The 23,473-nt window shown below is 37.7% G+C and overlaps 2 protein-coding genes across 2 annotated transcripts; both read right to left on the bottom strand.

The window, feature by feature from the left end:
- Positions 1-2,917: 2,917 nt before the first annotated feature.
- LOC309502273 (lactase/phlorizin hydrolase-like) lies at positions 2,918-12,467 on the bottom strand. The gene is made up of 17 exons (XM_082174580.1): positions 11,545-12,467; positions 11,049-11,119; positions 10,882-10,965; positions 10,592-10,691; positions 10,423-10,507; positions 9,651-10,341; positions 8,922-9,567; positions 6,957-8,510; positions 6,073-6,341; positions 5,663-5,953; positions 5,364-5,562; positions 5,040-5,242; positions 4,848-4,954; positions 4,627-4,758; positions 3,813-4,036; positions 3,480-3,716; positions 2,918-3,403 (listed from the first exon to the last, which is right to left on the bottom strand). Exons 1-17 carry the CDS (start codon positions 12,134-12,136, stop codon positions 3,183-3,185), a joined length of 5,706 nt encoding a protein of 1,901 aa, XP_082030706.1. The 5' UTR covers positions 12,137-12,467; the 3' UTR covers positions 2,918-3,182.
- A 126-nt stretch (positions 12,468-12,593) lies between these two features.
- On the bottom strand, positions 12,594-22,876 carry gjc4b (gap junction protein gamma 4b). Its single transcript, XM_082174581.1, has 3 exons — positions 22,694-22,876; positions 14,137-15,295; positions 12,594-13,843 (listed from the first exon to the last, which is right to left on the bottom strand). The coding sequence occupies exons 2-3, from the start codon at positions 15,263-15,265 to the stop codon at positions 13,830-13,832; spliced, it is 1,143 nt and encodes a 380-aa protein (XP_082030707.1). The 5' UTR covers positions 15,266-15,295; positions 22,694-22,876; the 3' UTR covers positions 12,594-13,829.
- Between the last annotated feature and the right edge of the window lie 597 nt (positions 22,877-23,473).

Consider the following 23,473-nt stretch of genomic DNA (forward strand, 5'->3'; position numbering starts at 1 on the left):
ATTTGTCATATAAAGGCCTGTTTGCACTGACAGGAATTAAATCACTGGAGGTCAGCAAGTCTCTGTGCTGTTGGTTTCCAGTAGCCGTTCATACTCTTCTGTCACGGTTTTCCACCGGTATCATGTGGCGAATCCCCTGCATTTAACATAAGCTGGCATATTTTTGTGATTTGAATTTTGGAGTGTTCCTGACTAAAATGTAGGCTATGTGAATTTATTATCATTAGGCTACTTTTTCTATTAAGTGATTAAGAACATGTAAATATTTCTTAACTATATAATTTATGTGTATTAATAATCATGTATATTACTACTAATGTATAGGCTATTAGTAGTAGCCTACCTTTCTCTCCAAACATGATTCTCAGATAATGGATAAAGTTTGTGAAGTGAGACAGTTGTGTTACATCGCCACCAAGTGGACAGCAGATACTAGCGACCAGGTAAGATGTTTATTCATGAACATAAAACAGCATTAGTGAGAGGAAGAGAAGAGGAACAGAGATCTACTATTGAAAAGTACATAAAGTTATTTTGAAACCTAAATAAAACAATCCACAAACGTCTGTCTAACAGAGACCTATGATACAGCATTTCATGATTCTTTAGTTCAGTTACTTCAGAACTCACAACCTGCCCTCATCTGTCAGTCTATGCTTTATTTTTAGCCTGGCACTAATTTGTGAGAACAAATAAATGTTTTGTTTTTTGTTTTTTTTAAATAACTTATTGATATTAGGCAATTGACTGCCTTGGTTTGTATACAAAATTAAAGAATGATGATAATGGCTAGCTATATTAGAATTTCATGCTAAAAGAAATGCATAAAAAGAGATGCATAATGTTGTTTACAGAGATCTAAAAGATTATTTGCTTTATTAGTAGGCTAAGTTCAAATGTATAACAAATATTTAGTTGGGGTCCAAATGACAGCTGGAATTTTTGGGGAAAATGACAAGAACATGCACAATATTATTCAACAGGGCAACATTCAACAGTTCCTAGTTATCTTGTTTTTGTATCAAAGGTTGCAATGAGCACAGTGATATGCTAGCTTTTGGCTTCCATTTGTAATTACGTAACAAATGTAAATACTAAATAAATAGTAGGCTATCACTATCAAAGTCCATGTAACTAGCCTACTACAGAAATGTTGCTGTATATGAGAAAAGATTCTCATTTACAATTTGTAAATATGTTGAGCTCTAATAAATGATACAAATGATACATGTTTACGTTTAATAAAAAAATAAAAAAATAAAGATTTTCGGAATAGTATATATGCCATATATAATGCAGTGAAATGATGCCATGACCACAGATCAGCACATCACTGGAAAACGAGACACTGCCTCTCTCGATCCACTGGTGTCGCTGTTGGACAGTCTAAAAATGAATGGTTCACACAGCATTTCATCTCTTATTTTGAAATATTTGTGTTGGTTTGTTTGTATCATTGCAATTATTTTCTCATCCAATTTTTTTTTTTTTTTTTTTTTTGGAGGAGACCCTGCCTACTTTGAGAAAAACATTTCTGCATGCTGTATTGCCCACAAAACTTAATATAACTACAACAAAAAACAACAAGAATATAAATGCCTGTGAAGTGTTCATGTATCTGTTTTTATTATTATTATGTATTATCTAAGGATATAGTGAACAGCAAAATGTGCATATATCGTTGACGTTCCTAACACTGAGTTTATGTGGCTGATTAGTTTGTTCTGTCTATATCTGTAAATGTGGTACTTGAAAAAAGAAAAGAAAATCAGACCTCCCTCTAAACACACTCTCGGTACATGGGCATAATGTTGATAAATTTAACCAATCACAGCAATAGGGAAAAAAAAATCAGTTGAATCAGTGAACTTTGTCTTTAAACTGTATTGATCATATGAGTCTGCAATTATGCTGTGTTATCTGACTAAGCAAAGATATCAAATCTGTTTGCTTTCTCCTTATACACGTTATCTTGGTGTGTGTGTGTGTGTGTGTGTGTGTGTGTGTGTGTGTGTGTGTGTGTGTGTTAGCAAGGCTTTCATAAAACTCTCCACAGGGGTCACTAAAAGTATGCATATCAGTAGACCAAAAGTAATCAGGGTAATAATTGACAATACATTATTGTTGCTGAGATAAAGTGCAAGTGTGTGAGTTTACTTTAAGTTATTGCAGTACAAATCTTTATTATTATATGACAGTATTTTGTTCTGGCAGCCAGTTAAACAAATTCCCCCTCTGTTATGTTTAAGATTTTGCACATCTCTGTGCATATGCTTATCATGTGAAATTACATCACACTTCAGGATCATTTATGGTCTGTAATGTATTTTCCACTGATAGCAGCAGTAAAGGCTCAATGGGCATCAGTGCATTGTTGTTTACACTGTGATATGTATGGTACAAAATATATACTTATACAACAACTGAATTAGTTTATTCCTTTGACTTCTTTTGTAAAATCAGCATGCATGTGCAGTGACAACTTTTTAATGCAATCCAATAAAGACATGTAATAATAAATATACTTCAAAGTACAGTGTCACTTGTGATCACTTGTGTCACAATTGTGATATATGCACTGTAAAGAAAAGGATATAATTGACTCAGATTTGCAGTTTGCATTAAATAAAGTTAATCGATATTTTAGCACGGTCAAAGCCAGAAACTGATGCAGTTACTGATATTTATTTTTCATATTAAACGTCAAATTAATGACAACATTTAACATTGACAGTTTTTTATAGGAAGCTTCAGCCCTACTGTGAAGGTAACATTTTTTTATGCAAAGAATAATTTCTCGTTTTATTCAGGTTTATGAATTACATAATTTTTACATAATTATTTTTACACACACAAAAAAAAAAATATATATATTTTTTTTTTATTTTTTTTTGTGTGTGTATGTGGTTATTTTTTAGATATTATTATAACATAATATCTGCTATACCAATTATCTTAATATATATATATTGGGAGGAGGCCCCGGGGAAGACCTAGGACACGCTGGAGAGACTATGTCTGCCGGCTGGCCTGGGAACGCCTCGGTGTCCCCCCGGAAGAGCTAGAGGAAGTGTCTAGGGAGAGGGAAGTCTGGGCATCTCTGCTTAGACTGCTGCCCCCGCGACCCGGTCCCGGATAAGCGGAAGAAGATGGATGGATGGATGGTATAGCAGATATTATGTTCAGAACTTATCTTTTTTTACAAGGTCAATGTGTTCCTCTACTGGACGTTTTTGTTTCTTGGATGCCTTGACAAGTCCGAAAACCAAGAGGACAACAGCGACTGCAGCAATAATGGTGAGACTGAAGAGGACATTGAGAGCCAGTTCAGCATCAGGACCTGACACTTCCAAACCCAAGAATCTGACTGACAGTTCCCCAGCCCCACCAGGAGGAATAGTCTCTGTAAACAAGAAAAGACTCAGTTAATAGATAAACAGACAGAGAGACAGACAGATGGATAGCACCTGGGACCTCACCTTCAGGTTCATGGACCTGACATTCATGGGGACTTTCTCCTGGACTTATGAAGCCATTGCAGTTGATTATTGTAGCATAGTTCCAGACAGATTTCTTAGGAATACGTGGTAAAGTGGGATCTGATCGATTTACGTAGAAAAAGCCAAATTTATCATCAAAACCCGTCGCCCATTCCAGATTGTCCATTAGTGTCCAAGCAGAGTAGCCACGGATGTCCACACCATCCAGCAAATACGCTTAAGAATGAAATGAAAACAAACAATAATATTAAAAATGCATGGAAAAGCACCCCAGAAATCTATTGTTTAATACTGTCCTGTGTAAATCTCTACCTTTCATGGCCTGATTGATATAGTTATCATAATAGTGGATACGGTGGACGTCGTTCAGATTCACTGGCCCTCGTTCTGATACGCCATTCTCTGTAATGTAAATTGTAGGGTTTCCATATTCCTCCTTAATGAAATTCAGAATTTTTCGAAATCCCACAGGAGTTACTTTCAACCAGAAGGATCCAGAATCCAGCCATGTACGATCCGTTACAGTTCCTGCACCCCTGGAATAGATGGCAAATATATGTATTTTTTATTTCATTGCACAATGTAACTATATTATCTCTCTCAACTTGTTGGATGTATAAGTATGTCCAACTTTATTTGCACACATACAGTGTACTCATGTTAGACGATATATATTATATAGCAGTGGATCTCAACCTTTTTTACTTCAAAGCCCCCCACCCCCGCTCACAATTTCTACCCGACGAAATATTTTAAAGCTTGGGATAACAAGAAAGATTATAAAAATAACCCAATAATAAGAAGTACAAGTGTCACCTTGTTTAAGATTATTTTCATGCTTGTTTTAGATTATTTTAAATAATTTTTAGTCATCTTGAGGCTCCCTTAGAAGTTTGTTGAGAACCACTGCTATATATAGGAAATCTCAACAGTGTGAAATGCTTGTATCGTTACAAAATTTAAACTATATTATCGCCCAGCTCTACTTCGCGAAATGTGACTATAAGGCATGAAGATATTATAAACATTAACATCATGATTTTCTGTAATGCTGCTTTGATGGATTGTTTTAAACAAATTGGGCCTGAAAGAGTTTGACAATGTGGATTAAAACTAAAAAGGCTACCTGTCTGCATCATAGTGCTGGAGGTTATTGTAGTCCATGTTATAGGCTAAGACAGTGGTGTAGTGGTTGAATCCAAAATAATCATGAGTTCCCTTAATCCTCGCTACTTCCGCAGGGGTAAATTCTGGAAGCCTGTTGAATGCAAATGTAAAAGCATTTATAAACACACAATCTTTTGAATGCAAAGCTTCAAATTACTCACAAACAAGATAACATCTTACCTCGACTGAGGCCGGCCAGCTGCTAAACTTCTCTCTCGAATTATGTCTTTCATTAAATCACTGTAATCGCCATTGAACACTGGATGAGCAAACCAACCAATCTGGAACTGTTTCGAGAAGAGAAGTGGCTTGTTGTTTATTTAATGCACACGGCTACAGACATATTTATGTGGTCGAACTACAAATCTGTACCTGAACTACACGCACGGCAGCATCCACATCTTCCTGTTTGTATGGGTTTCTTGGTTCAGCCCAGTCAGAGTTTATGGTGATGCCAACAATGCCACCATGTTTTGCACGATACTTGTCATTATAGAGATGCCAGGCCTCAGCATGAGCCTTGATGAGGTTGTGTGCCACAATATATGGTGCAGTGCCCGGTCTAAAACTTATACCTGGACACAAATAGATCATCAAGAAGAACCTTATGTTGCATATTAACTGTTAACACTGAAACTGATAAGATAAATCATATAGTACAAAGAGTAAAAGTATAGTTCTTAAAGCAAAAGATACCTGGTGCTGCACTTCCATAGCCATGGCCGACCATTGCAACATTATAGGGTTCATTTATAGTGATCCAGAACTTTACTTTGTCCCCCAGACTGTTAAATACAACATCAGCATAGTCTCTGAACCTGTCGACAATAGTGTCATTCTCCCAGCCACCAACATCCTGGAGTGCTTGTGGGAGATCCCAGTGGTACAAAGTCACCTGTCAGATCAAAATGATTAAAAGACTGTCAGAAACGAGTTCAATTCTTTTAGGTTACCAAGGTAATTTTTTGCATGCAAATTATTTCAAAACAGTCTACCTGTGGCTTGATATTGGCTGCCAATAGAGCATCTACTAGTCTATTATAGTAGTTAAGTCCAGCTTCATTAATTTTCCTGTTTGTTCCATCCGGCATAATTCTGGGCCACGAAATAGAAAACCGGTAGTGGTTGACCCTCAGTGTTTTGAGATTATTGATATCCTCAGTGATCTTGTTGTAGCTGTCACAGGCAATGTCACCATTTTCATCCAGCGATATCTTTAAAGCAGTGTGTGAAAACGTGTCCCAAATGCTGAGACCCTTTCCATCTGCTCTCCAGGCACCCTCTATCTGTGGTGTTAGAGCATAACATGAAACAAAAATTTCCTCATTTGATAAAATATGATAAAAAATTACAAATGTAATGAATGTAAAAAAAATTAAAAAAAAATTTTTTTGTTGAATTGTACCTGATATGCAGCTGTTGCTGTGCTCCATATAAATCCCTCTGGGAAATGTCCATATAACATTTCTTCCTCCACTGGCAGTGGAAAGCCATTATTTCTTATTATATCAAAGTAGAGGTGAGCTGAGCGTTTTGGAGTTCTCGGCCGATTTGAAAGTTTAAAGTTCACATGGTGAAGTCCATACCCAACAGTATAGCCATTCAGCCACTCAAAGGAGTCCATTAGAGAGCTAGCAATGTAACCCTTAATGCGTACTCCATCCAAGTTGTGTGCTAAAAAGTGAATACATGGTAAATGTCCGTCAAATGAACAATTTAACACTATTACAAACATTAAGCCTCATTTATTATTAATTTTGTACAATTTGTGTATTTATGAGCGCAGAAAATGTTTATGCAAAATTCCCCCAGGATTAACAGGAATAACTTTGTTTTTACACTCGTTCGTTAATATGTTGCTGAATCTGGATTATTCTAAATGTGGGAGTGTGTTCACACATCTAGTAATTTGCATAAAATATACCCAGGTAAGGGCTTTTCATTCGACCTCGCCTTAGAACAAGCATGATGTTTGCACAAAGCAAGTTTGTCACTCTATACAGCATCATTTTTATTTGTTGTCAGAAATAATTCATACTTTTGTACAGTTATTCCATTTATACTTCTAATAACAAATATTTTTTAGAAGAACAAAAACAATACAATAAAATATAGTTAGAATATAAAATATTCTTATAATATATTTTTTTTTTACATTTATTTTATTTTCCCATATGTATTAGGTTCAAAATTTAGAATACATTTCAAAAGATTTATAAGTAGATTACTTTACATGCAAAAAATACATATGTATGCACTGTTAGAGAAAGATAACCATTTTTAACATACCTTTAAGAGCCTCATCAACATAAGTCTTCAGGAAGAATATTCGATCAGTATCATCAACCGTTATGGCAGTGCCTGTAGCCACACCATTTTCCGTTACATAAATCTCAGGGTCTCCATACTCTTCCTTTAACCAGTTAAGAAGTCTCCTGAGTCCCCAAGCAACAGCCTTCTGCTCATCAACAGCTGTATTTTCAGAGCCATCTGGATTGTCCTTCTCAACATCCTGATCAGTCTCATAAGACACAATATTAAGTCTGCTGGTCACATGGCGCACGACTTTGGTTGTGTATGTGTTAATGCAGAATACATCAGCTGTTCCTTGGATAAAGGCTTTGTCTTTGTCAGTGAAAGAAGGCAAGCGGGATTCTGTCAAGCCTTGAAGTTCACTCTTGTTGCCAACCTGCCACTTCATGGCGTCAGGGTAGTCACCATTTTTATATATAGGATGTGCAAACCAGCCTAGTTGGAACTGAAGGGCTCGATCAGCTGCCACCACCTCTCGAGGAATGTTGACATCTTGGGGTTCTGCCCATTCAGCATTTAGACTAATTGATACCAGACCTCCTTGAGATGCCCTGTATTTCTCATCATAGGTATGATACGCTTGTGCATGAGCTTTTAGGAGGTTGTGGGCAACCCTGTATGGAGCATCTCCGGGTTGCTTCACGTTAGGTGGAATCTGACCTAGTCCATATCCCAACCATGCAATTGTCTGGGGTTCATTAAATGTGATCCAAAACTTCACCCTGTTTCCAAATGTCGCATAACAGAAGTCACAATATTCATTGAATATGTTAATCAATTCGGTGTTTTCCCAACCGTTGATGTTCTGTAAAGCCTGTGGCAGGTCCCAATGGTAGAGAGTCACCATGGGTGTGATATTGTTTGCTATTAGACGGTCTATGAGCCTGTTATAGTAGTCCACCCCCTTCTGGTTAAGAGAAGATTTATAACCACTGGGAAAAATTCGAGACCATGACAAGGAGAATCTATAAGTCTTCACTTTTAGGGCTCTCAACATGTGTAGATCCTCGTCTATTTTATTGTAGCTGTCACATGCAACATTACCATTGTCATTGTTTGGGATATTACCAGTTTGAGTAAAATTATCCCAAACACTTGGTCCTTTTCCATCTGCATTCCAGCCACCTTCAACCTGGTATGCTGAAGATGAGACACCCCAATGGAATCCCTCTGGAAATGTTCCATAGTGATAAAGCTGTCTCTCAAACTTGGTCTGAGGGGAGAACTTTCCCCAAACAACCTTGGATTTTGAAGGAACTTCAGATGGCGGCTGACTAGGGAGTCTTGTGCTCTCAATTTTATTTCCATAGATTTGCATCTTAGGGCTTGCTGCAGTCTCAGCAAATCCGTTACTCTCAATCACCTTTGAATAGTAATATGCTGATTCTTTGGGGGTTCTTGGCCTGTCAGGATCATCAAAGTTCACATAGTGCAATCCAAATCGTTGACTGTAGCCTTGAGGACCCTCAAAACCATCCATAAGAGACTGGACTGTAAACCTCTGGACGACAACATCATCCAAATGCACAGCTGTTTAGACAGAAAAAAGTAGTTAATGGACTTTAGATAGTGATCTTGTAATACTGTATGTAGTCTAATGTTAAGGTTTGGCAAAGGTTTTGTTAAATTGGTAGAGGATTGCTTTAAGGTCAGTCTGTGTCAAATCCGAAAAGGCTATGAACAAATCCCCCCATGTTTGTTCATAGCTTGCTGCTTTGTTGTTGGTAAAATTATTGCAGATTCTAACATTTCCAGATATTTTCAGCTCCCTGAAGAATTCATTATTTCCAGATCAAAATCTTCTTCTTCAATAAATATCTTACAGACCTTGGTTTTAGGCCATGCACTAACCTCTGATTTCACACAGACTGACCTGTTATCTCTAAAAATACTAACATGGTCTTCGTTTTAAACACTGACCAGTTCTCTTAAAATACTGACCTTTCATAGCTTCATTAATGTAAGCTTTGAGATAGTCGACACGCTGAGTGTCATTGAACACATCACCATTGTAATCAGTTGGCATTCCATTTCCTGTGATATAGATGGGCACCTTTGTTATGGATGTGTACTCTAAAAAGATGTAGTTCAATAACCGCCGAAGCCCCCACGGAACTGACTGGATCTGGTCAGAAGCTGTGGAGGGCCATGTGGGGTCAATATGAGCCTGAAAGTCCCCAACATGATTTGGTCCAGCATCACAGCTATTCAAGCTCTCACTAATCAGTCGGGAAGTGTGGTGGTTAAGTCCGAAGAAATCAGCTGTGCCTCGGATTCTTTGTTTCTCAGCCTCAGTGAAGACAGGGAGTCTTGCCAGCTCTTTACCACAGACATTTTTCTTTTTCTCAATTTGTTCCTTTAGCACGGCTGGATAGTCTCCATCTACAAATATGGGATGAGCAAACCAGCCCAGCATGAAGTTCAGATAACGCTCAGCTGCTGCTATATCCTGATCACTTGAGGGATTCAACGGCTCTGCCCAATCAGAGTGAAGAGCAATGCCCACTTTTCCACCATGCAGTTTCCTGTATTTATCATTATAAATATGCCAGGCTTCAGCATGAGATTTCAGAAGGTTATGCGTCACCTGTGAAAACAAGCAAAGCATTGTCAATATACACTTTCTAAAACCATGAAATAGATGGTTTTTTCTAAGATTGACAGACACACCTTGTAAGAGGCTATTATTGGGTCATTCACACTTGGGGGATGTTCCCCTGTTCCATACCCCAGGTTGCTCACTACCCAGGGGCTGCCGAATGTGATCCATGTTTTGACTCTGTCTCCATAACGAGAGAAGCAAAAGTCCGAAAATTCTTTGAAAGCTTCCACAATAGAGTCATTAATCCAGCCTCCTGAGTCCTGCAGAGTTTGAGGAAGGTCCCAATGATGCAGGGTAACAGTGGGCTCGATGCCTGATTGTAGAAGGGTGTTAATCATCTTGTCATAATAAGCAGCCCCCTTTTCAACCAAACTTTCTCTGCGTCCAGTGGGAAAAATGCGAGCCCAGGAAATTGAGAACTGATAATTAGGTGCCATCATGCCCCTAAGCAGATACACATCATAGTCCACCTTGTGATAACTATCACAGGCCAAATCAGTGGTCTGGTTGTCAAAGACGTGACCCTCTTGGCTAAAACGGTCCCATATAGTCTCACCCTTTCCGTGTTCAGCCCATCCACCCTCCACTTTGAAACTCTCACTGGAGATAGACCATTCAAAATCAACCTGGAATGAACCATTCAGGAACTGATCGCGCTCAGCTTCGGTCTGACTTCTGAATTTCTCCCAGACCTTCTGGTATGAGAATGCAGAAGCTGATTTCTGATGGACAACAGTTTTAGTATTTTCCTCCTGCAGACTGAATGAGAACATTCTTATTTTCACTTAAAAAATTGTCATTATATACTGCATATATGTACCTTGTTGGTCTCAGCTTTACCTTTTGAGTGTTTCTTCCTGATCTAGCTTCTCAAAAAGCTGTGTAATGTCACAGCCTATGATGTGAAGATCTTTGTTCTGTAAAACTGACATCAATAAATAATGCTAGGTTACCATATGGTATTTTTAGACTTTGGACTTATAATTTAAAGAAATAAGCTAACATTTACCTCCAAGAATTGTAGTAAGTGGCTGGAAATTATTTTCATTTCCATCACAGTCCTTGACTGTCAACTGGTACATAAGAATGGACTTTTGACCACTGCCAATCTGAAACAAGAGTGTCAGTGTAATTTAGGTGACCTGAAATGTTTTCTGTCACGTCAGGCAATTTAAGTGGTATTTAAATATTAAAAACCAGTTGAGTTATGAAGTCTAATGAAATCTGATGGCTATTTACTGGGCTGATCTATTGCGAAGATGATTATATAATCCTTCAAGAGCCATATAAATCACATACCTGTAACTTCCTCAATTCCTCGGTAAGAGCTGTCTGATATTTGCAGTTGTACTGCACGTGTACAGTGAGGAAATCCACATATGCCTGACGGTGAGATAAGAGAAGTATTACATGATATTAACTATTACATGTAACTATATATAAGATAATCTGCCTTGAACTTTTACCATAATTTTTGACCCCGCTTGAGAAATCAAGTTAACATCATTTGCTCTGATCCCAAGAGACAAATTAAGTGCTAAAAAAAAACAAGAAAAAAAAAAAACACATCACTATGAGTGACCATCATTGCACTATTATAAAGAACTATGTAATATGGAGACAGAGGTTCGTTGTTACACTTTTGTTCCAGTGAATGTGATTAAAATAATATAAAGTTTATTTTGAAAGTCTTGCCTACAAAAAGCTTTTGAACATTTCCAACACAATCGTTCAAAACAAACCATTATATCGTTTTACAGAAATCATAAGTAATAATTTGAATAAAACTACATTCAAGATGCATGTGACAACCTGATTGGGGACTTGAGAAAAAAAAAAAAAAAAAAAAAATCGCCCTAAGAAACTTTTCAAGCTTTCATAATAGTGTGGTTTTATTGAGTTGTGTAAATTGGACTTTTAATAGGCCTACATGTTAAACAAATTAATAAACTCAAGTCTTACCTTTAGACATTTGATGATAGACATTGTAAACGTTTGCATGGGACTGGAGAGCATTTTGAAGTTGCACTTCATTATGTAGCTCATGCAGGTGACTGAACGTGACAAATGTGTCCACAAGATCCCTAAATGTATTGAACACAAATCCTGCATACTGCTCGAACATCTGCACCAGTAATGGACTCTCCCAGCCTCCATATCTGGCTCTGAAGACTTCTGGTACAGCAGAGTGGTGGAGAACCAGCAGAGGTTTGATGCCCAGTTCAGTCAGCTGCTGCACAAGTGTCTTGTAGCATGTCACAGTGTCCTCATGTGGCTGGTTGGAGTCACCTGTGGGAAGGATGTGTGACCAGGAAAGGGGAACTTTAAAGTGGGTCACCCCTCTGCTCTGAAGATACAGAAAGTAGTCTCTGGATTGTTGTGGAAGTGGACCTCCGCAGTTAAACGTATCGTCTTCATCTGAAGACCCTAAAGGTAAAGTTTGCCCGGTGGTCAGAGGGCCTGCGAGTAACATGAACTCCTGTTGCTCTGCATTGCTGCAGCTCCAAAAAACAGCCAACCAACCTAGCGAAAGAAATCCTACCAGGACCTTCATCGTGACAGTGTTACAAGTGGAGAAGAGTTCTTTATAACCACCTCTGCTAATCTAATAGTGAGGCATTCAGTGTTACAATCATGCAATTCAACCCTAATCCAATTTATGACAGTCATTAAGTTATCACATAGACTCTGGACTAAGATAGGTGTGATAATACTGTAAGGTTATTTCTAAAGAAACACTGGGGTTACTAAGAACATTTAAAATAAGTCTTGAAAACATTTGGGAAATCACAAAAAAGAGCAATATATTCAGTGTGGGCAAATACATACCAATCCTTATCTGGCAAAATCGATATCGAAGTACTTTGTACTAGAGTGACATGAAGAGGTTTACAGATGGCTAGTGGACGGATTAATGGGATATATATATATATATATATATATATATATACGTATATATGAGAACCATAACCATATAAGAAGCACAGAAAAAATGAACAATGACACATGAATGCAGTTTTTAGACCAAAGGTTTATTTTGGCATATTACAAAATACATTTTTACAAAACCTTACAAAAACATTGGAAAAAATGTAAAAAATTGAGATGCTGGGAAAAAGTATCAAAAGATGGAAAACCTGGCTGTTAACAGACATGGGTGGATTATACTCCTACACTTTAAACTGTTTCAAGATGACATTGCATTGGTACCATGTATAAAACTTTAGGCTTTATGGCTTTCCTTATTGCTATTCAATGTAAACTGCATTTGGACCAACTTACGGTTTGCATTTGCATAAAGGAGGCAAAGATATACACTAATCTGAACAGAAACTATTTAGAGAAAGGATGAAAGTGAAAACCAATGAAATGAAACGCTCTTTATTAGTGCTTTCAAATGTGTAAAGTATCTCTGAAAACTGAGTTTGCCTCTCTAACAGTTGGTCAAATTAAACAAAAGCCAAAGAAAACCAAATTAACTTAAAGCCTCACAAAACGTGAAAAACTGAAATGATAGTCTACGGAGAAGCTTCCTCAAGATAAGAGGCGTATCAAAATACTATTCATTTACATCTAAACCACACAATATGCAAATAAAATATCAAAAGCATCTTTGTAGATCAATAATTGATTCACAAGTATTCAAGCATTTTCCAGGTTTCCATTTTGTTCATTACAAACACACTAATTGTGGTCCACTACTCAAAACACAGCACTATTCTAAATAACTATACTACATTTCTGACGTGGCTTTATACTGGCTCATCCATCTCTTTTTGGAATGGCAAAGGTAATATGTAAACTCCAGTTTAAGGCATTTTTGAGATGTAACCCTTGGCACTTCATTAGAAGTGTGGTAAACAAATGGAAGAACCACCGATTTCTTTTTCCTATGAAAAAAAACAAACAAAAAACAAAAAAACAAAAGGGAGAGATAAAGAGTATCAGGCAGACTGGATGATGTCAAGTATAACTGGCTGGTGAGATGCAGCTTCTGAGATTTTTGACTCGACGTTCACTTGCCATAATACTGCACAACACATTATCACAGATTCACCAGTGTGCATACAGACACAGGTTCCACTCAGTCTCACGATGCTTCACACAATGTTCAGCAGCCAAACAAATAAAAAAAATACACAATAAACACGCATACAGACTCTTTCCACTTTCCAAGATGAGCAATTCCAACCACCGTTGGGCCGCTTCGTTGAACAGGAAAGCAGTTGATAGTCTCTGAGTCTCAATCAAGCACGGATCCCTATGAGAGCGAGAGATAAGACAACATAGAATTAAAACACGTACACATCTTAATTCTAAGAATATAACAACATTAATCTCCATTTCAGACTTTTCTTGAAATGTAAAATAAATAAATAAATAATATATATATAAAAATTCAAGAAAAGTGTGTGTGTGTGTGTGTGTATGGATGGTTCACATTTACTCTGTTTTCAACAAATAAAAAATTCTAAACTATAACAGTAAGCTATTGTGAAAAAAATAATAATAAAATAATAATAATAATAATAATAATTCACTTTTCTGTTTTACCTTTTTCACATGTGCTCCCTTGCTTCTCCTGAGCGAAGTTGAGTCGGTTTTGCTCGACAGCGGTGCCGTTGGACTCTGGGCTGCTGCTGCGTAAAGGACTGTTCTCACCGTTCTGATAGGCCATGTCTAGATGCTGCTGGGCCAGTTTCAGGTGTTTACGCAGGCGGTCCATCTCTCGCGATGACGCCTCATCACCAAAAGACTCTCGACAAGAGTCCAAGTTATACTCCGGCTTGATTCCCATGGACAGCTTGTCTTTTTTCAGGGCAGTGTGGTACCCTGGCGGGGCAGTGGGCACCTGTCTGCATATGGCACCACGTTGGCGTGAAGCGCTTTGTTGGCGCGCGCGTCGCCGGAAAGCATCACGGATTCCACTGAGGCCCAAATGAAGAATCTCCAGCACAGTGAGAGACAAGCAGAGACAGCTCACGGCATACATGATCAGCAGGAAGATCGTTTTTTCCGTGGGACGTGACACAAAGCAGTCCACCGTGTGCGGACAGGGGCTGCGAGTGCACACGTACGAGGGGGCGACCTCAAAACCATACAGGATATACTGGCCGAAGAGAAAGCCCACCTCAAAAACAATCCGTGCCAAAAGCTGCAGGATGTACACTTTCATGAGCCCATCGCGCTTTATTCTCCGTCGTCCATCGTGTTTAGGGGCTGGTTTCTCAGGCACTTTATCTTTCTCTGGCAGGATCTCCTCCGTCATCATGGGGTCTTCCTCGCCATTATCCTCAGCCTCCTCATAATCCCGGTTGGCTCCGCGGTTGATCATGGGCATGCGTTTTCTGTTCCTCGGCCTGTACTCGTCATCATGCATGCGAGCGATCTTGTGCATAGCAAAGCCCAGGTACATAATAGTAGGGGTTGTGATTAGAATGATCTGAAAAATCCAGAACCGGACATGAGAGAGCGGTGCAAATGCATCATAGCAGACGTTCTCGCAACCAGGTTGCTGGGTGTTACACGTGAATTTGCTCTGTTCATCGTAGTATATTGATTCGCCACCCACAACAGTCAACACAATGCGGAAGATGATGAATAACGTTAGCCAGATCTTGCCCACAAAGGTTGAGTGGTTGGAGATTTCATCCAACAGTCGTGTAAGAAAGCTCCAGCTCATGGTGCTCCGAGAAGAACGGCTGTCTCAGTCCTGCACGAGAACAAGACCTAACTGTTAGTAATTGAAAATAGCATCAAAACTAAAAAAAAAAAAAAAAAAAATTATACATTACATCCAATGATAAACATGTCATGAAAATAGCATACCTTCCTATAACATGACTGACAAAAGCTGTATCACTAATGAGAGGAACTTAAGTGCTAATTCAATAGGAAGAACAAATTAAATGGTAAACATCAGGAACAAAGCAAATGTATAATTTCCCAAGGATTCTAGAAATTTTTTTGACAATGAAGTCTGTTAAAGATGCCTTCCTCCATCAGGAAAAGTTGAAAGTTCACGTGAGCACATGAGCCTGGATTAACCAGCTAGATCCTCTAGATGGAGCTAAAATGTTACTTTTCTAACAAGCTCTTTCACAGAAACACCAAGTCGGCTAAGACCAAGTATAAAAAATAAAAAAATAAAAAAAATAAAAATCACTCACTTAACATTAAATAATTGAATAACTACATTTAAACCATTTAATAAACTTTAATACCTATAATTATAACAATTAACTTTTGCTCTTACATGAAGAAACATTTAAGAATAAATGTGATAAAACATTTAAAGTTTGATGCTAAAATTCACGCCACTTTGTATACAGGCCTTCAATAAATTAACTCCAAAATAAAACAAATTAACCTAAATTAAATTTGGATAACATGGATTTAAAAAAGGCACACAAAAAAATACAGTAAAATATACTTTAAATATATCATTTGAAGGCAGTATTTACCACCTTAGTGTTAAGTGACCTCTAGTGTGTAACACCTACTTGTCAGCAAATACAGCAGTGGTTCCCAAACTTTTTAGATTGGCAAATCCTCTGAGGCATTTCCACTTAAGCCCCTTTCACACAGAGATTCCGGAAAATACACGGATAATGTGCCCCAGGATTGGTCCCGGGATCATTTGATTTTGGTTCATTCATAATGCCAGTGATTTTCCGGAATCTGTGAGTGCATTCACACACATCCCGTAAAGACATGTGACGTCGGGATGTGACGTACGCGTCGAAAACATGTACACTAACGCAAAGCTGGCGAACAATCTCAGCTTCAGCGCGGATAGTAAGGAGCGGGAACGTGATGGCACGTGCGTCACTAATGTTACTAGGTCCACATCCCAGCATCAATCCCGGGACGTGTTTGCGTTCACACATAAGGCACTATTTTACAGCAATTTCCCGGGATCAACGCGCTGTGTGAAAGGGGCTTTAGACTGCAGTCACACCTTTTCCATTAAGAGACAACATTTGCCCCCTTAAATTGATTTTGAGGTGCATTTTTAACCTTTATAAAGACCCTAGTAAATGCATGTCATGTTTTGTCAAATTCAGAAAATTCCATTAATATAATAAAGCAATAAATTAAATCAAATTTCAATCAGTATCAACAAAAGCCATCTTTGCACTGGCACAAGTTGCATTTAGACGCATTTACACAGTATAGTGCTGCCTCAGAGGTGCCCAGAATGCAATTACAATGGCAAACTGTTATGAGATATTTGAAATAAAAAATAATGGTAAAAACAAAGTGATACTTTTAAATTAAACTAAACTTTGCACGCAACCTACCAAATGCACGCAGCTTGGGTGGATGCAGTCAGTTTCGACCGCAAAAGATGAGGCACTTTGTTTGGAGTCATGTATTTGCACTACAATTTTCCCATTTTCACACTAGATGCTGCATTTTTGCTGTTAGAAATACATGCTTGGTGTTAATGTTATTTTAGGGTGGGGTAGAATCAAATGAATGTCAAAACTCAGCATTTTGTTCACATACCTCGTCACCTCACGTTCCCCCAGGGGTGTGTGTACCCCTGTTTGGGAACCACTGAAATGGAGCATGGGTCTTATGTAGACCTCAGACTCAGAAAGAAATTCCTTTTCCCATTTTGGACAACCAAAGGCCTGTGGAATTGGCAGCTCTAACAATGTAAATTCAAAACAGGCAACCAGTTGAAAACGGTTTGGTCACAAACTGGAGTAGAGCTACTTTAAGAGAGGATGGGGTCATCCACAGGTCTAATCAAACTGTGCAATCCTCACCGGCTACATCAAGTAAACAAAAGACGCTTCAGGCATGGCTGTGACTTGATTTTTCCACAAAGTTCTGTGTGTGAATTTACCAAAACATCTGTTAAGGCACTCTGGGTTTCTCACCATTATTGATCATTGATTTTCTATAACTTTGCTCTTGATTACTGGATGTGGATTTTAAAAGTTAAGCACTACATTCATTTATAAGTTTATACATTTATAGATTTTACTTGTTATACTTTACAATGCTGCACTATAGAAATGTCTCCAAGAAGACCCCCCATCCCCAAAACAAAAACATACATAAAAATACAAAAATTTGATTAAAAAAAGCCTAACAATTTAAAGGAACTGGCGGATGACATGTTGCCAATAGCCACAACTTCTGTCCAAGGGTTTATTAGAGACAGTTGCATAAGTGAGGGCCACGCTGTTGTGGTAGAGAACAGAGATTAAGAGTGCCATTTAAAGGCATCAAATCACTGTAATTTGTACTCAGTACAAAGGGGTCATATCCGATTGCCAGCAGAAGAACAACAGTGTGGTTGTCGTTTTGAACATTCCACAGCTGGTGCTCAGTTGGCCCTCAAATTACACTTTAGCAGGGCCCCAAAAAGGCTCTACACACTACACTCATAACACACCTAGATCTTATAAAGGTGTGATCTTACAACAGAGTGCATGCAATTTTACATGCCACTTATAAATATTAGACAATGACTTTAAATGTTATATTATATATATATAAAACTAATTTTGAAACAAAAGTACACAATCAGTATGGTAAGGTTTTTCTAAAGACTAGCAGAACTTAAAAGGCTGTCCATGTAGTAAAAAAAATTATTATAATAATCTGTATTTATTCAGGCAGTCCCTGACTCAACTTTTCTAGTTGACTACTGCTCATTTAAGCCATTAGTTGGGCGTTCATATTATTCATTTAATTACTTAAATATATACTTAGGGAGTGACATCGGAAAATGGTTTCAGAAAAATGGCTGAGAAAGAATATTATATGTAACATTGTAAGAAATACTAAACCATGATAATGAGCATTTAAAATGTAAATTAAGCTCAAGTGCACGCAAAAAGTTTGCAGCAAAACTAATTATGAATGTTTAAAAAAAACAACAGAGACTGTCTGAACATTAACAATTCATAACAGTAAGTGCCGTCTGCAAAGATGAAGTTGACGATGCTGGCTTGTCATCTCCACAGATGGACGTGCATTTAGAGAGAAATGCACATTAAGTTAATGTCATGCAGTAAGTGTGGGAAAGGCTTGCTGTGATAGTCTGTCATTGGTGTTCAGCCGCAACACTGGTCACATCACATGCCCACTGCGGCAAGGCACCGCTCTCCGTCATTTAGATTTTTTATAGTAATACAAATAATTTACTTCAGTTAGAGAACTGACACTCCAATTAAAAACTGATGGCGTCTGCTCGATTCAACGTGAGCCGAACAAGAGTCGCAGTACAGATCAGCCATTGACAAATTAGTGTGTCTTCTATGAGAAAACACTTCCCTGCCATCGACGAGATTTTACAGCTCTCTGTGTTATCACTGTTATAAAGTAGGGGGCGCTATTACTGATCTCCTGAATGAGTACAGCATCTCCAGATCAAAACAGGCAAAGAAGCAGCAGAAAGGATCTACATGAAACACCATGGTGCTCAAAACTACACACCAGGATTTCTTGTCATCTGTCGTCGTCTTGTCTTAACAACGCTCATACTACACAACACAATGCCGATGATGCACAAACTATAAGATCTTTGGCCAAGTGGCAACCCCGAACAACTACGGAAAAACGTTTTATCATACAAATTCACATAAGACATTAGAGAGCTGCTCCTGTTCGCTGTCCAAGTCATATGTGCAGAAAAAAAAGACGAGACAAAAAAAGAAAATTGGTCAGAAATACACATGGGCATACACTGTACACACTGTCCAAATACACTGTCCATGTCGGTTCAGCAAAAACTGATGGTAGAAAATATATCAATGTATAAAGTATAGTGCAAAGACCACTTATTTATATTTTATTAGTATAAAATTATTATGATCAAATTGTTGCCTTGCATTCATGTACATGAAGGTGCATGATATCATTAGAGCAGTTTACCATATTGTCTCATCGCTCGCACTACAAGATCACGTGGCGATAACATCAAACCGGTTTGAAAATATCACAGCGTCTGTGACTGCTCGAGACATGCTCATATTTGACGAGCATCAGCGACTGCAACGAGCACTGATTTGGCCACGATTCAAGGGGTTTGTCACAGACCTTAAAAATCTGTCTGTGACAGCCAAATCCAGCCAAAAGTTGTGTAGTGTAGGGGTGGAACGGATCGCAGTTGATCCGTACGGACCAGGTCCCACGGTTCGGCCCGCATGTGATTCATGGAATAACTGCTAAATTTAACCATCATAGAGTGAACGTTTATAATTTGGACATGTTATGTCTTGCCAATTTATACATTCAAACTATTTTAAACGTAGAAGTGGCGAAAATCAGGACTCGCACGTTATCTGTGCGCACAGTCGCACACACTCACAGCGCGCGGAGAGAGAGGCACGTTTCAGACAGCTTTAACAAATATGAAACTATATTTAATTTCTATAGTGAACAAATAGTGTCATTTTACATTTAGGCTTAATTATAGATTTCTGTACCTGAATACTATAGACTTTGTAACTTTGTTATTTAGTATTCATCTCTGCTTGTAATTTGTGTATTTGTTCTTATTTTATTACTGACTGTTCACTTGTTTTAAATAATGTGTGAACTTTATTAGTTAGGCTGAGAGTTACCCAGCACAGATTATTAATGAATGCAGCACAGACTGTTTGATAACTTTATTCAATTTCTGTATATGTCCTACCTGTTAGACAGGAAGGGCACAGGTAAAAGTGATATGCAAGTTTTTTTTTAATGGGTTTATGTGAGGATTGTTAACCTGTTTGATCAAGGCATGCGACTGTTCTGACTTGTCCAATTTTTAGCATAAATTTTTCATCTTGCATCCAAATCCTGTCTATTCATTGTATGCATTTGAAATATAGAGTTGGGTTCTGTTTTAATATACCCAAGTGTACCTAAAATAAAAAGAGTTTAATATACAGGTTTGTAGCTCTTAATTTATTTATTTTTTTATTAACCACTTGTAAACTTATGTTCACTTTTCTTTTTAAAAAATAAATATAGGATTTGTATTAAATATGAGTCGAATCGAAATCCAAATCGAGAATCGAATCGTATCGTAACATCTGAATCAATACCCGACAGACCAACCGACCGATAGATAGACAGATAGGTATGTGTGTGTGTATATATATATATATATATATATATATATATATATATATATATATATATATATATATATATATATATATATATATATATATTTTTTTTTTTTTTTTTTTTTTTTTTGCTGGTCCGATAAATGATCCGATCCATGGCTCAAAAACCGTAAATGAGCCGTACCGTGATTTTTGTGATCCGTTCCACCACTAGTAGTGTGAGCCTGCCTTAAGCCTACTCTCATCGACTAACATCTAGTCGACTATTATTGGGCAGCCCTAGTAATTAACTCAAGTCATTCCAAATCTGTACTTCTTTGGAACAAAAGGTGTTATTTTGAAGAATTAACAACATTGGCCCACATTGATTTTCACTGTATTCTCATCAACAAAAAAAAAAAAAAAAACTCCTGTGTCCCAAGTCCCATAGCTATATCTTTGGAATGACGTGAATGGGAGAACTATCCCTTTAAGTTGTTAAAAGATTGGGAGACCCTCAAAAATACCTCAAACCTAACCCTGAACTCCACACAGAGCAACCATTACCACGTCAGACATTAACTTCAAGAGAGAGAACAGAGTGGCTTTGTGGAGACATCTGAGAAAGAAGTTATCGTTCCCATCCAGATTCCTTCAGCTCTGGTGGAAGGACAGGAGGCTGGTACTTCAAAACAACATCTCAGTTTCAAAGAAACTTAAAAGCACTTTGAAGCAGCCAGACATACCTGGCCCTTGGAAATGAATTGATCAAATGATATCCACAAACATGCATTCGGTGTAAAATTAATTTCTCCCATGCTTGTCTTTTTAAGTTTCAAAATAAATCACATCACTTCCCCAACACCCAAATAAATTCACTGAACATGAGCTTATAAAGCAATGTGGCAGGATGAAGGGTAACTTTGGCTTTTAAAACGTGGCTTTTAGTGTAATATCTGTAATATTCTTGATAAAATAAACAAAGTTTTAAAACAAACACTTTAACTGTCCTTATATGATAGGGTTAGCAGAGAAGTATATAATTAAAGGCCAGTGTAAACCTATGCCCTTAAAAAGATCGGTTCATAAACGGTTTGACATGTATACAAAACAATATATAAAACCAATATTTTAAGTGTTTTTTTAATCAGTAATTTAATCTTTAATATCAACACATGAGTAGATTTAAACCTAACAACATAAAAGTAGGCTAACTTATTAAACAGTTAGCCTACATCATAAATTGCATTTAAACTTTAAATAACCATTCACTTTAAGGAAAGAAATGTAAAGCAAATACATTTGCATAAAAATAATATATTTATGCCATCAAAAAGTAGTAGGCTACAGAAACTATTGAGTTACAACTATTTCAGTGTAAGTTAGGCTATCGGTTAAGGGGCAAGAGCAATATGCAAAATAATCTGTATCTTCTCTTTTATTTGATATAAATCGACCGTTAAGACATCATTAAATACTGAGCATATTGTTTTGAGGATTTTACTGAGAAAATTGTTCGATAAATATTTGTCTCTCGTCCAACGCAACGTGTCGGTGTGAACGCGCGAACAGTGGCGCGCTTTACCTGAGGTGAATCTTTTTCTCCTCTCGAAGCAAGTACAAAAAAATCCAACATCCCTAAAAAAAAAAAAAAAAGAAAAAAACAGCGTGGCGGTTCAACGACACTTACAGAAGAACGTGATGCCGACTTAATATCGACCACAGAGACGTTTCTTCGTACAGTTACGAAAGGTCTGTTTGTTATCCATCCACATTTCCAAGAAAAATCCCATCCAGCTGTGCTTAAGTTTACTATTGTTCTCCGGCTGACGCAAGAAAGACGCGACAGTTCCTTATAAAACAACTTTAAGGCACTAGTTAAACACTAATTGTCTTGTTATTTGGAAAATGCGCGTATCAACTTATCACAAAGCAACCGATAAATCAGATAACTAGTTATTTTTCTGTGTGTGAGCAAGATGTCACCAAAAATCCGTTGGCCGAGCCACTGTCGAATTTCAGTCAATTGAAAAGCGGGGGAAAACACATACCTCGTTGAGTAGATTTCCACACTTTTCCTCAGCTAATGTTACGTCCTTCGAAAGAGTCTGTACGAGAGCATGAAATATCACCACATCTCAGCTATCTTTGACGAAAAAGCCACACTCTTTATTAACCCATTCGGAGTATGGCTGGATGTGAGTCCTCCCCTCACGCCGTCGTCGGGGTTCATATGGAGTAGGACAAAGGCCCCCGAAAAAATGCGCTAGTAGTCCCGCCTTCGTCTGGGCACCCCACCCCCTTCAGGATTTTAGTATGAAATCTGTCTGATTATGCTTTCCACGATTTTTTGTATTTTTTTATATTTTTATTATCTCATACCCACTATCACATCCTTGATTTGTATCCCATCACATATTTGGATAAATGTAAAAAATAAATAAATAAAATTAATAAATTCCACAATTACTGCGGAGCCCCTAACTGGATTGAGATGGAGGAAAAAATATTTGGCTGCATCCGAAATCGCATACTTCCCTACTATATAATATGTGAAAAACAGTATAATTAAAGAGTTGGCAAAAAATACCCATGACCTACTTCTGCCGAGATTCTGAAGTGTGCATACAATGGACATTTTACTATCCCATGAGGCCACGGGAGAGGATTTATGAATGGCAGTGAAGCAATGTAACTAACGCTGGTTGGTCACATAAGGACAACATGGTGTATGTAGTACGTCTAGATAACATTTATACTATAGCCTACACACTATAAAGGAGTGTAGAATAGAACATACTTTTTTAGCGGTCATGAAGTAATTACTTATA

Source organism: Leuciscus leuciscus (genome assembly GCF_965113295.1).
Source record: "Leuciscus leuciscus genome assembly, chromosome: 7".
In the NCBI taxonomy this organism is placed as follows: domain Eukaryota; kingdom Metazoa; phylum Chordata; class Actinopteri; order Cypriniformes; family Leuciscidae; genus Leuciscus; species Leuciscus leuciscus.

Coding starts and splice junctions, on each gene's coding strand:
- LOC309502273 (XM_082174580.1), bottom strand. CDS start 12,136: ATGAAGGTCCTGGTAGGATTTCTTTCGCTAGGTTGGTTGGCTGTTTTT. Junction 10,966..11,048: donor AAGCGGGGTCAAAAATTATG/GTAAAAGTTCAA, acceptor TCTCACCGTCAG/GCATATGTGGATTTCCTCAC. Junction 3,717..3,812: donor TATCAATCAGGCCATGAAAG/GTAGAGATTTAC, acceptor TTCATTCTTAAG/CGTATTTGCTGGATGGTGTG.
- gjc4b (XM_082174581.1), bottom strand. CDS start 15,265: ATGAGCTGGAGCTTTCTTACACGACTGTTGGATGAAATCTCCAACCAC.